We start from the raw sequence: 14,348 nt of genomic DNA, 5'->3' as shown, positions 1-14,348 counted from the left end.
CGGAGGGAGATGGCGAGGGCACCGGACAGCTGCAGCGGGCTATTGGAAGCCCCAGGTGAGTAAAACTCTTTTTTTTTTTTTTTTACTTAAGTGTCCCTTTAAGCAATAAGGGCCCTTTTCCACTAGCGGCGTTTGCGATGCTGAATCACAAAATCGCAAACTGCTAGTGATTTTGAAATCGCTACGGTTTGCTTTTTAAGATAGGAATCGCGGTAGGTAATTTCCACTACCGCGATTTTTGACTCAAACGCGATCGCAACGCGGAGCGATCTTTGCCGCTATTTTGCTATGCAGTGCATTGCATAGCAAAATCGTGAACGCAATCGCCGGGAAGTTTCCTGCACTTGCGATTCAGCAATAGCTAGCGTTTAGCGCGAACGCTAGCGATTGCTAGTGGAAAAGTGCCCTTAGTTGCCTGGCTGTCCTGCTGTCTGCCTCTAATACTTTTAGCCATAGACCCTGAACAAGCATGCAGCAGATCAGGCGTTTCTGACAAGATTAGCTGCATGCTTGTTTCAGAGGTTATTCAGACATTGCTGTAGCTAAAAAGATCAGCAGGACTGCCAGGCAACTGGTATTGTTTAAAAGGAAATAAATATGGCAGCCTCCATAATATTCTCACTTGAGTTGTCCCTTAACTGCACTCTGACTACATATTGTATCACAAATGAGGCGTGCCCTCATCTTGCACTGGTCTCTTTAAAGTGACACTGTAGGGGGCGTGGGGGAAAATGAGTTGAACTTACCCGGGGCTTCTAATGGTCCCCCTCAGACATCCTGTGCCCGCGCAGCCACTCACCGATGCTCCGGCTCACTCCTGGATTCTCAGACTTTAAAGTCTGAAAACCACTGCGCCTGCGTTGTCGTGTCCTCGATCCCGCTGATGTCACCAGGAGCATACTGCGCAGGCCCAGTATGGTCTGTGTCTGCACAGTACGCTCCAGTTGACATCAGCGGGATTGAGGACATGGCAACGCAGTGGCAGTGGTTTTCAGACTTTAAAGTCTGAAAATCCAGAAGTGAACCGGAGGCGGGGCCGGAGCATCGGTGAGCGGCTGCGCGGGCACAGGATGTCTGCAGGGGACCATTAGAAGCCCCGGGTAAGTTCAACTCATTTTCCCTCAACCCCCCTACAGTATTCCTTTAACCACTTGAGGACCCACCCTTTAAGGACCAGCGCTGTTTGTTGTGATCTGTGCTGGGTGGGCTCTGCAGCCCCCAGCACAGATCAGGGTGCCTGCAGAGCGATCAGATCGCCCCCCTTTTTCCCCCCTATGGGGATGATGTGCAGGGGGGGTCTGATCGCTCCTGCCTGCAGGCATGTTGCGGGGGGGCACCTCAAAGCCCCCCTCCGCGGCGACATTCTCCCCCTCCCTCTCCTACCTTTCCCCCCCCCCGGTGATCCGGGCTGCACAGGACGCTATCCGTCCTGTGCAGCCAGTGACAGGACGTCCCCTGTCACATGGCGGCGATCCCCGGCCGCTGATTGGCCGGGGATCGCCGATCTGCAGCAGCGCCGTACAATGTAAACAAAGCGGATTATTTCCGCTTGTGTTTACATTTAGCCCGCGAGCCGCCATCGGCGGCCCGCAGGCTATTCACGGAGCCCCCCGCCGTGAATTGACAGGAAGCAGCCGCTCGCGCGAGCGGCTGCTTCCTGATTAATCAGCCTGCAGCTGGCGACACAGTACTGCGTCGCTGGTCCTGCAGCTGCCACTTTGCCGACGCACGGTATAAGCGTGCGGTCGGCAAGTGGTTAAAGTACACTTTCCCTCACTAAAATAGGGATAGGCTCTAAATTGGGTATGCCTATCTGAGCAGCCAGTGCTAAGCTATGTTTAAAGTTCACCTGAAGGCAAAACTGAAAAATGAATATAAAAAAAAAAAGAAAAAGAAAAAAAAAGAAAGAAAAAAATTGCAAACCATAAGGGCACATATAAAGCCAAACAAATGAACTCAGTAAGGCAAGAGCTGCAAGAGACTGCCCATTCTTTCTGCTTCCAACAAATTGCCTTACAGGAAACCGAGAACTGAAATAAAATAAATCTGATCTACTTACCTGGGGCTTCCTCCATGGAAGCCTAAGCGTCCCTCGCAGCAGCTCCGCTGCAAAGCGGTCTACCGGGGTCCCCTTTGTAGCTGCCGACCACGATAGCTGTCCCATGGCCAGAAGTGTTTTGCACAGGCCACGGGAGCGCAATCTCAGGTGGCTCCCATGCGCAGATGCCTCCGACATGGCCGGCGGCTGCTACTGAGGGGACAGCGGGAGAACTGCTTGGAGCAGAGCTGTGGCAGGGACTCAGGTTTTCATGGGGCTGGAGGAAACCCCAGGTAAGTAGACCAGACCACTTGATGTCTTATTAATCCCCCCCCCTGACAGGAGTCATAACGAGATATTAAATGTTGTTATTCACTTCACTGATCAGTGTGTGAGCAATGCAAACAAAGCACATATCTGTCTTGCCAAGTATTAGCTGCAGCCATTTCTTTTCTCCAGCTCTGCAGAACAAACAAGGATCTGTCCATGAATCCAGGAAGTGTTCAGGCTGCATGACTGATCCTGAATCCACCCCGGGCCTCACAATGCAGCAATCAGCAGCTCTGCCCTTGGCTTCTCCACACAAAACACTCCCGCAATTACTTACTATTTGAAGTTTAATTGTTTTTCCATCTAATTCTATAGTCCTGATTTTAAAATCGACTCCAATTGTACTGATGTAACTTTCCGTATACGTGTCATCCTGTGGAGAACAAAAAAACAAAACATTAGCAGAGGAATAATTCAGGCACGTTCAGAGCATGATGTTAGGCAATGCAGCTGGAGAGAAGTAGTGCTGCCTCTGAGGCTCAGCGACTCATCTCCCAGCAGCTGCATGTGCACAGCAGCTTTCCAAGCATCCGCCCACAGGAAGCACACAAACATCCTGGACGGCTAGCGGGCACAAGCGAGCTCTCATGTCATCCAGGATTTTCCAGCACATGTTCCACTAACAGTAATACTTCTTTCACACAGTAATATTTCTTTCACACTGGTACAGGCCCACTCCACAAGTGGGAAAAACACTGCTCACCTTACTACATTTTTCTTGTCAGATCAAAGCTGCAGGCCAAACAGCATTTTATATGCATTTCACATCACAAACTACCTACTGCTACAACTACTACTACTACTACTTTCTGCAGGAAAAAGTTAAGTCTCTACCTACACCTGTAGTTAAGTCTCTACACCTACTCCTAGCACCTTGTCATACAAACCCTCCCCCCAGTCCCTGCATTAGCTCTGAGGTGGTAATGCCTAGCACCCTGTCATACAGACCCTCCCCCCAGTCCCTGCATTAGCTCTGAGGTGGTAATGCCTAGCACCTTGTCATACAGACCCTCCCCTAGCCCCTGCATTAACTCTGTATTGGCTCTGTAGTGGTAATGCCTAGCACCTTGTCATACAGACCCTCCCCCAGTCCCTGCATTAGCTCTGTATTATCTCTGTAGTGGTAATGCCTAGCACCTTGTCATACAGACAATCCCCCCAGTCCCTGCATTAGCTCTGTATTGGCTCTGTAGTAGTAATGCCTAGCACCTTGTCATACAGAACCCTCCCCCAGTCCCTGCATTAGCTCTGTAGTGGTAATGCCTAGCATCTTGTCATGCAGACCCTCCCCCCAGTCCCTGCATAAGCTCTGTATTGGCTCTGTAGTGGTAATGCCTAGCACCCTGTCATACAGGACCCTCCCCCCAGCCCCTGCATTAGCTCTGTATTGGGAATGCCTAGCACCTTGTCATACAGAACCCTCCCCCCAGCCCCTGCATTAACTCTGTATTGGCTCTGTAGTGGTACTGCCTAGCACCTCGTCATACAGAACCCTCCCCCAGTCCCTGCATTAGCTCTGTAGTGGTAATGCCTAGCACCTTGTCATACAAACCCTCCCCCCAGTCCCTGCATTAGCTCTGTATTGGCTCTGTAGTGGTAATGCTTAGCACCTTGTCATACAGACCCTCCCCCCAGTCCCTGCATTAGCTCTGTATTGGCTCTGTAGTGGTAATGCCTAGCACCCTGTCATACAGAACCCTCCCCCCCAGCCCCTGCATTAGCTCTGTTTTAGGAATGCCTAGCACCTTGTCATACAGAACCCTCCCCCCAGTCCCTGCATTAGCTCTGTATTGGCTCTGTAGTGGTAATGCCTAGCACCTTGTCATACAGAACCTCCCCCCAGTCCCTGCATTAGCTCTGTATTGGCTCTGTAGTGGTACTGCCTAGCACCTTGTCATACAGACCCTCCCCCCAGCCCCTGCATTAGCTCTGTATTGGCACTGTAGTGGTAATGCCTAGCACCTTGCCATACAGACCCTCCCTCCAGTCCCTGCATTAGCTCTGTATTGGCTCTGTAGTGGTAATGCATAGCACCTTGTCATACAGAACCCTCCCCTTGTCCCTGCATTAGCTCTGTATTGGCTCTGTAGTGGTAATGCCTAGCACCTTGTCATACAGACCCTCCCCCCAGCCCCTGCATTAGCTCTGTAGTGGTAATGCCTAGCACCTTGTCATACAGACCCTCCCCCAGTCCCTGCATTAGCTCTGTATTAGCTCTGTAGTGGTAATGCCTAGCACCTTGTCATACAGAACACTCCCCCAGCCCCTGCATTAGCTCTGTATTGGCTCTGTAGTGGTAATGCCTAGCACCTTGTCATACAGACCCTCCCCCCAGCCCCTGCATTAGCTCTGTATTGGCTCTGTAGTGGTACTGCCCAGCACCTTGTCATACAGACCCTCCCCCCAGCCCCTGCATTAGCTCTGTAGTGGTAATGCCTAGCACCTTGTCATACAGACCCTCCCCCAGTCCCTGCATTAGCTCTGTAGTGGTAATGCCTAGCACCTTGTCATACAGAACCCTCCCCCAGCCCCTGCATTAGCTCTGTATTGGGAATGCCTAGCACCTTGTCATACAGAACCCTCCCCCCAGTCCCTGCATTAGCTCTGTATTGGCACTGTAGTGGTAATGCCTAGCACCTTGTCATACAGACCCTCCCTCCAGCCCCTGCATTAGCTCTGTATTGGCTCTGTAGTGGTATTGCCTAGCACCTTGTCATACAGACCCTCCCTCCAGTCCCTGCATTAGCTCTGTATTGGCTCTGTAGTGGTAATGCCTAGCACCTTGTCATACAGAACCCTCCCCCCAGTCCCTGCATTAGCTCTGTATTAGCTCTGTAGTGGTAATGCCTAGCACCTTGTCATACAGACCCTCCCCCAGTCCCTGCATTAGCTCTGTATTAGCTCTGTAGTGGTAATGCCTAGCACCTTGTCATACAGAACCCTCCCCCAGCCCCTGCATTAGCTCTGTATTGGCACTGTAGTGGTAATGCCTAGCACCTTGTCATACAGACCCTCCCCCCCAGCCCCTGCATTAGCTCTGTTTTGGCTCTGTAGTGGTAATGCTTAGCACCTTGTCATACAGAACCCTCCTCCCAGTCCCTGCATTAGCTCTGTATTGGGAATGCCTAGCACCTTGTCATACAGAACCCTTCCCCAGTCCCCGCATTAGCTCTGTATTGGCACTGTAGTGGTAATGCCTAGCACCTTGCCATACAGACCCTCCCCCAGTCCCTGCATTAGATCTGTATTGGCTCTGTAGTGGTAATGCCTAGCACCCTGTCATACAGACCTCCCCCAGCCCCTGCATTAGCTCTGTAGTGGTAATGCCTAGCACCCTGTCATACAGAACCCTTCCCCAGTCCCCGCATTAGCTCTGTATTGGCTCTGTAGTGGTAATGCCTAGCACCTTGTCATACAGACCCTCCCCCAGTCCCTGCATTAGCTCTGTAGTGGTAATGCCTAGCACCTTGTCATACAGACCCTCCCTCCAGTCCCTGCATTAGCTCTGTATTGGCTCTGTAGTGGTAATGCCTAGCACCTTGTCATACAGACCCTCCCTCCAGTCCCTGCATTAGCTCTGTATTGGCTCTGTAGTGGTAATGCCTAGCACCTTGTCATACAGACCCTCCCTCCAGTCCCTGCATTAGCTCTGTATTGGCTCTGTAGTGGTAATGCCTAGCACCTTGTCATACAGACCCTCCCTCCAGTCCCTGCATTAGCTCTGTATTGGCTCTGTAGTGGTAATGCCTAGCACCTTGTCATACAGACCCTCCCCCCAGTCCCTGCATTAGCTCTGTATTGGGAATGCCTAGCACCTTGTCATACAGAACCCTCCCCCCAGTCCCTGCATTAGCTCTGTATTGGCACTGTAGTGGTAATGCCTAGCACCTTGTCATACAGACCCTTCCCCAGTCCCCGCATTAGCTCTGTATTGGCTCTGTAGTGGTAATGCTTAGCACCTTGTCATACAGACCCTCCCCCCAGTCCCTGCATTAGCTCTGTATTGGCTCTGTAGTGGTAATGCATAGCACCTTGTCATACAGACCCTCCCCCCAGCCCCTGCATTACCTCTGTATTGGCTCTGTAGTGGTAATGCCTAGCACCTTGTCATACAGACCCTTCCCCAGTCCCTGCATTAGCTCTGTATTGGCTCTGTAGTGGTAATGCCTAGCACCTTGTCATACAGACCCTCCCCCCAGTCCCTGCATTAGCTCTGTATTGGTTCTGTAGTGGTAATGCCTAGCACCTTGTCATACAGACCCTCCCCCCAGTCCCTGCATTAGCTCTGTATTGGCTCTGTAGTGGTAATGCCTAGCACCTTGTCATACAGACCCTCCCCCCAGTCCCTGCATTAGCTCTGTATTGGCTCTGTAGTGCAAATGATGATCTCTATATTTGCTTTGAATAGTGGTAATCATTAAAGAACCACTATTGCGAAAAACTTACAATAAAAGTGAACATATGTACAGTGCTCACAGAGTAAAATGCACAACTACAGTATAAATTATTCTTCTCCTATGCTATGTCATCTAACAGGTTTTAGACTAGTCTATCTGCTCATGGTGGATTCTTACTTATTTGCTTTAATCATTACAAAAACACTCCTTGACAGCCAGCCTCCCTGCTTGCACATTATTCTGGCAGTTGGACTGAGCAACCCCCACTTACTAAGGGCTTCTGAAAATAAAACCCTGAGAACATACACCAGGAATCCAGCGCAGGAGATGTGGGCGCAGCCGGCGCCACCATAGGCTGTAATAGGAATTACGGCTATAGCAGCGAGCAGAGTGTTACTTCTGCGCCATCAGAAGACTGAGCTGAAGTTACTTTTAAAACCCTGTAATTTGGCTGCCAGCAATAGCTAGAAGGTGAATGACATTCCCCACCATCCACATCGACCTGGAGGTGGAATAGTAATTAACACGGCCGGGACTTGTGCAGCAGCAGGATCAGCCATATATCGGCTGTATCCTGCGCCCAAGTCTCTCATTCTCTCATATGCCCTGAGAATCCCCCATGAAGATCTGGAATAGTCCAAATCTTGTCAGATTTTTACTACCTATTGAGGCAGAAACACAGGAAAAAAAAAAGTAATTTATAGTGCATTGTACTCTGGAACAAAATGTATAATTTATACATATACAGGTTTTTTTTTTTTTAAATATTTTTCATGATGGTGGTCCTTTAAAAAAATAAAATAAAATAAAAAAAACATTCCTTTTCCTCTGCTTACACCCCTCTCACACAGTGGCTGCCCTTGGTGGTCTGTATCATTTGAATATTACACATACAGTGCTGGGGGAACTGGTGGAACATTTGCACTAGGGCACGTGGCTCTGTAGCTACTCCCCTGACAGCACAGATATTGTGGATGTATATGCGTGTATATATGTACACATGCTGGGTTGGTATGGTTAGCATACTGGTAAGACTGTTGCTTTTGATGTAGGATTTTAGCCTTTGACCATGGTTGCCAGTAGTAAGTTAGGAGTCTTTGGGCAAGGCTCCCTAATGATCCTGGTCGCCTGTGGAGAGCCCTTAGTGGCTGCCGCCCTGAAGCGTTTTGAGACCGCCAGGAAAAAAGCGTGATATAAAGTGTGTCTTGTCTATTTTCCAGAACACACAGCCCTCCTAGGTTTTGCTATGGTTTGTCCAGTCCTGCTTCCCACCAGTACTGACATTTATACAAACCTCCATGAATCCACAGTAAAATATTGAGCTCTGGGAAATTTTCGTTTTGCCTTTTAAATGATTAATGACAGATCCTATTGTGCTCCGGCAGATCAGGTACAGGTACTAAGTTACCTTAGCCTGCTGAAACCTTAATCCTTTCATTGTTCATTTTGAGAAAAAATATCTCCACTCTGCCTCGTGTCCCTGATAAAGGTGAGCCATAGGAAAGCTCAATATACCTTGGAATTCCTAACAGGAAAGTTTTCCTCCAATGAACAAATTATCTTGTTCTAATAATTAATTGAAGACACCTTCAAAGAGTCAATTACAGCCTGCAGTGTAATATGCAGGAATAACGTGTGCAGCCTTACCACATATTTTTAACAATATCACTCACTATAAATAAATGAAATAAACTATATTTCCTTTGAAGAAATGTACGTCAACAAACAGCAACGAGACAGCTTTGTGGCTGACAGCGGTGTCTACTTCAGCTTTGCAGCACTGAAGTAATAGTACAACAAAGTCCCCCTTGTATCCGGGACAGGCGGGGGGTTGCCCGATACCAGATACGTGTGCTTGCCGGCTGAGCAACCAGCTAAAAAAGTTAAAACAAACCCCCCCCCCCCCCCAGCAGAAAATACTCACCAAGCCTCAAGGCACCCTTTTCTACCCTTTCTGTAGCTCCTAGCAGCTTTCCAGCATCCTCTGTGTACAGCTCCCAGTGTGTCCCCAGGAGCCATTTGGGAGCTGTGCATGGACACTGGAAAGCCGAAGGGAGCTGCAGGAGGGGCAAAAGACGGCGCCTTGAGGCTCAGTAAGTATTTTCTACACTACTCTGCAAACCCCCTAAAGTACTGTCCTCATCCACTCAGGCATCTCAGTTAGTTGAGACTTCCGGTTGCCTGAGTTTGTGAGAAAGGGGAATTTGCTGTATTAGTTCACCCTGATGCATCCATGAATGTGATTTTCCCATTGCATGGCAAGCAAGGCGAGATGCTTTTTGACACGGACTTCAGCATCTGCAATACATTGCACCTGATAGGAAATCACATGCATTGTCCATTAGAATGTTCCTGGAGGTGTTATTTAGCAATGCACAGGAACATGCTCCTTACTAGGTACAGAAACATCTATAGACTCATGTTACCATGCGTATCAGACACTATGGGTGGGGTATAACAGACAGCCCTGCATAGTGTGAACTATCACAACCACTAAACGCCAGCGATTGCAATTCTTAATTAAATTTAGTTAAAGAGACACAAGCCTACGACACACACAAAAAAAAAAATCGGTTTTACTCACCTGGGGCTTCTACCAGCCCCCTGCAGCTACCCCGTGCCCTTGCAGTCACAATTGGATCCTCTAGTCCTCCACCGCCAGCTAGTTCCACTTCACAGACGGGCCTGGCCATGCGTAGCGTTCTACGTGTTCCCATCCGGATAGCGTCCTGTGCAGGACACTATTGCTGATGGGAACGTGTAGCCAGGCCTGCACAGGCGCAGTGGGCCTGTTGGCCAAGAGCGAAGGTAGCTGGCGGTGGGGGACAGGAGGATCCGAGAGTAACTGCAAGGGCACGGGATAGCTGCAGGGGGCTGGTAAAAGCCCTAGGTGGGTAAAACTGATTTTTTTTTTTCTAGCCTTAAGGATCACTTTAAGTGACTACAATTTTACATACGCAATGCACTTGCAAAATTGCTCTCAGAATTGCCCAGAAAGCCATTGCTAAAGTAGCAACCCTAGCGATGGAAAAATCGCTAGCGCTTTGCGATTTTGCTGAATCGCAGAGCAGTGGAAAAGGTCCCTTGAAGGGAACCTAAAGTCAAAGAAAACAATCCAGATTAACTTACCTGGGACTTCTACAAGCTCCCTGCAGCACCCTGTGCCTGCGCCTTGACATTCTGATCCTCTGGTCTCCCACAAAAAACAAGTTTCGCTTTCAGCGACTCAGCCCACTGCACGGCCCAGGCCGCACATGTACTAGATCGCTCTCATCGCCGGGAGTGTCCTGTGCATGCGCAGTAAGATTTTTCTCGTAATGTGCATCTGCAGAACACTCCCAAAGACGGCAGCGTGATTGAGTTTGCACGCAGCCAAGGTCACGCAAGCTCAGTGGCCATTGACTGGCTGAGTCACTAAAAACTGCAGGTGAGTGGAGCATAGTATGTCACAGCACAGGGCACTGCAGTGAGCTGGTGGAATCCCAGGTAAGTTAATATGGATTGTTTTTCTTCAAAAGAAAATCGTGATGGGGAGAAAAAATGTAAATATCTCAAACACAGAACAGAACAAACAGAGAACATTTATATTGCACTTTTCTCCTGGCGGACTCAAAGCACCAGAGCTGCAGCCATTAGGACTCGCTCTATAGGCAGTAGCAGTGTTAGGCAGACTTGCCTAAGGTCTCCTGCTGAATAGGTGCTGGCTTACTAAACAGGCAGAGCCGAGATTCTAACCTAGGTCACCTGTGTCAGAGGCAGAGTCCTTAACCAGTACCCTATCCAGCCACATGTAACAGTTTGAAGCCTCTAGATGTTCTGGAGGCTTCCCGGACTCTTCAGGCCACATTCACAGCAGTGCGTTATAACGTCTGCTTTGTAACATGGCTTACCATAATGCAATGCAGCACCTATGTGACCTTCACAGTGCTGCGGGTGCATTGCAGTATAACGGGTTGTGGTATGGTAATGCACTGCACGCAGTGAAAGTGAAGCATACTTTTCACGGATTGTATGCTTCACTGTACCGGATGCAATGCAAGCATTACGTGTGGCGCTGTTGTATTGTGCTCCTGTAGTCACAGGGAAAGCAACAGCCCAGCCACTGTGATTGTGGCCTCAAACCCACCATTCAGGCACAGGACCCCCTTCATCTTCTGGCCATGTTCCTGCTGGTGGATGAGCGCATCCGAACTGGGCATGTGCAAGTAAGGTCGCACATGCCCAGTATAATGAATCTGCCTGTGCACACACATTTTCCTTGTCCACAAGAAAACTATTAGAGAAGCTCTTGTGCTGGAACAATGGGAAGTAAGAGAATCTGGGAAGCCTCATTATCATCCAGAGACTTCCCACTACTAAGGTAAGTATCTAAATGCATTTTTTTTATTATTTTGCTTCAGGTATGCTTCAATTTACAATCTTGGTTCTTTTTAACAGGAAATTGAAATAGCCCATCAGTGAGATGCAGACAGCAGGCCATAAGCAGGGCTGATGTTCACAGCTATGCTCATTAAAATGTGTAGCATCTTTATGATCATTTCATTTTTTAAAAAGGCAGATCTAGTTGACATTTCTCCTGCTTTTTTGCCTACTACTCTCCCAAGGGAACCCAATGTAAGAGATATGGGGGCAGACATGTTTACTTCCTATTTAAAAGGGAACCTAAACTGAGAAGATATGGATTTTTCCATTTAAAATAATACCAGTTGCCTGACTCTCCTGCTGATCCTGTGTCTCTAATACTTTAGCCACAGCCCCTCAACAAGCATGCCGATCAGGTGCTCTGACTGAAGTCACACTGGATTAGCTGCATGCATGTTTCAGGTGTGTGATTCAGCCATTACTGCAGCCAAAGAGATCAGCAGGGCTGTCAGGAAACTGGTATTATTTAAAAAAGGAAACAACTATATCCCTCTCAGTTAAAGCGGATCCGAGATGAAACACTAACTATAACAAGTAACTTGTCTATATATCTTATCTAAAGTTTAGATAGTTTACACAGCATATCTAGCTGCAAAAGTTTAAAAAGTGTATGATTATTTATTCCTGTGATACAATGGGGGCAGCCATGTTCTTTTTGTCATATTGTCACAGGCTAAGAGCTGGTGATGGTATCAGATTTCTTGTGTGTAAATTCAGCCTCCTCTCCTCCTCCCCTCTGCCTTTGAAATCAATGGCTAGTAACACCTCCCCCTCCTCCTGCCCAGACTGAACTCCTGTAAGCCCTTGCTATTGTCTGAAAGTGCCTTGGCACTCTGAGGGCTGTGGGCGTGGCTTTTTTTAGTTTATAGGGAATTAAACTATTAAAACAAAAACAAAAAAGTATTTGGCTTGAGGAATGCCCTATAAACTATAGGAAAGGGACACAATTATGCAATGAGTAAAAGTTAATCTCGGATCCACTTTAAGGTTTCCTTTAATAATGCATACTGCCTGGCTGTCCTGCTGACTCTCTGCCAGTGCCTCTAATATTATAAGCCAGCGGTCCCCAACCTTTGACTTCCAAGGACTGGCAGGTGCATGCGAGTGTGCAGGGGGTTGTTCTAAAGATGGTGTAATTACATAAAGAAGTCCAGGCAGCACCAGCCCTACCCAACCACCATCCTCATTACCCTCAGCACTTTGGAAAAGATGCATCTGCACATAACCCACCAGCACAACTTGGTGTGACAGGTGGTGAAGGGGAGGGGGCCTTCCCCCATCTACTGCCAGTGTCACCTTCAGCCTTACCTACCCTTATCTGCCTCCCATCACCTTTACCCTTCCCTCCCCGCACTCACTTCACCCTCCCCTCCTCCCCACACTAACTTCCCTCCACCCCACACTAGCTTTCAGCACCAGCCTTCCACCCTCCCCACACCCTTCCCTAAGCCTTCCATCCTTCCCACACTAGCTTCCATCATCCTCAATGCTGCCACTCTGTACAGACAGAAAGCTTGCTGCATTACAAATTGCAGACACCAGGTGGCATCAGTAACAATGGATGCAGACAGCTCTGCTCCTCTATAGTGGCCTGCACAGTTCAGGGATGCTACTCAGCATTCTGTGCACTGTGAAGTCAGAAAGGCACCTGGGGTTGGGGACCCCTGATTTAAAGGGACTCCGAGCTCAAAATAAAAATGAAATCTGTACTCACCTGGGGCTTTCTGCAGCCCAGTGTAGTTTGGGAGGCCCCACGGCACCCATCTAGCTCTTCTCCCAGGGCCTGGCCAGAAATGGCTCCCCGGCAGCTCCCGGAGACACTGGGAGTGTCGGGCTCCTTCTTTCTGTAAGGTCGCGTCTGTCATCACCACGCCGGTCGCCTCGCGTCATTTCTGGCCTGGCCCTGGGAGAAGAGCCAGATGGGTGCCGTGGGGCCTCCCGAACTACACTGGGCTGCAGAAAGCCCCAGGTGAGTACAGATTTCATTTTTATTTTGAGCTCGGAGTCCCTTTAAAGGGAAGGTTCAGGGACTGTATAAAAAAATAAAATAAAAATCCAAATCCACTTACCTGGGGCTTCCTCCAGCCCGTGGCAGGCAGGAGGTGCCCTCGGCGCCGCTCCGCAGGCTCCCGGTGGCGAGCCCGACCTGGCCAGGCCGGCTGCCAGGTCGGGCTTCTTCTGCGCTCCAAAGTGCGTGTCACTCGTGTGCGGTGACGTCATCGGACGTCCTCCGGGCTGTACTGTGCAGGCTCGGAACTACTGAGCCTGCGCAGTACAGCCCGGAGGACGTCCGATGTCACCGCGCACGAGTGACACGCACTTTCGAGTGCAGAAGAAGCCCGGCCTGGCTAGGTCGGGCTCGCCACCGGGAGCCTGCGGAGCGGCGCCGAGGGCACCTCCTGCCTGCCACGGGCTGGAGGAAGCCCCAGGTAAGTGGATTTGGATTTTTCTTTTTTTATACAGTCCCTGAACCTCCCCTTTAAAGGACAACTGTAAAAAGAGAGGGATATGGAGGCTGCCATATTTATTTCCTTTTAAACAATACCAGTTGACCGGCAGCCTTGCTGGTCTATTTGGCTGCGGTAGTGTCTGAATCACACCAGAAACAAGCATGCAGCTGATCTTGTCAGATCTGACAACAATGTCAGAAACCTCTGATCTGCAGCATGCTTGTTTAGGGTCTATAGCTAAAAGTAGGCAGAGGACAAGCAGTATAGCCAGGCAACTGGTATAGCTTAATAGGAAATAAATCTGTCAGCCTCCATATCCATCCCGCTACAGTTACCCTTTAAGCCACAGACCCTGAGAACAAGCATGCAGATCAGATGTCTGACAAGATAAACTGCATGCATGATACAGGTGTGCGATTTAGACCCTACTGGCCAGAAAGATCAGCAGGACTGCCAGGCAACTGGTATTGTTTAAAAGGAAATAAATATGGCTGCCTCCATAGGTCTCACACCTCAGGTTCCTTTAGAATTGCAGACTTAAGTATAAAACTTTAAATACATCTCAGAAACAAACCTAGAATTTTCATCACCTGAAACAATCATTGATTTCTGTATGGAACAGTGCAATCAATTTTCAATAGATTTCATAGAAAGTCTGTGTACAGTGTATGAGTGGACTCAATCCCTCTCAGAGAGAGATTGATCTGCTTG

The 14,348-nt window shown here is 49.0% G+C and overlaps 1 protein-coding gene across 1 annotated transcript in view; it reads right to left on the bottom strand.

Moving 5' to 3' along the window:
- Nucleotides 1–14,348, bottom strand: part of RAB1A (RAB1A, member RAS oncogene family) — an 85,356-nt gene that overhangs the window by 12,164 nt on the left and 58,844 nt on the right. The window contains exon 3 of the mRNA XM_068232327.1: nt 2,646–2,741. Within this exon, the coding sequence (XP_068088428.1) occupies nt 2,646–2,741 (96 nt within the window). The remainder of the gene's footprint in view (nt 1–2,645; nt 2,742–14,348) is intronic.

Source organism: Hyperolius riggenbachi, chromosome 4 (genome assembly GCF_040937935.1).
Source record: "Hyperolius riggenbachi isolate aHypRig1 chromosome 4, aHypRig1.pri, whole genome shotgun sequence".
Classification (NCBI taxonomy): domain Eukaryota; kingdom Metazoa; phylum Chordata; class Amphibia; order Anura; family Hyperoliidae; genus Hyperolius; species Hyperolius riggenbachi.
Note: the sequence above shows the minus strand (reverse complement) of the source record. Positions and strands in the feature narration are given on the sequence as shown.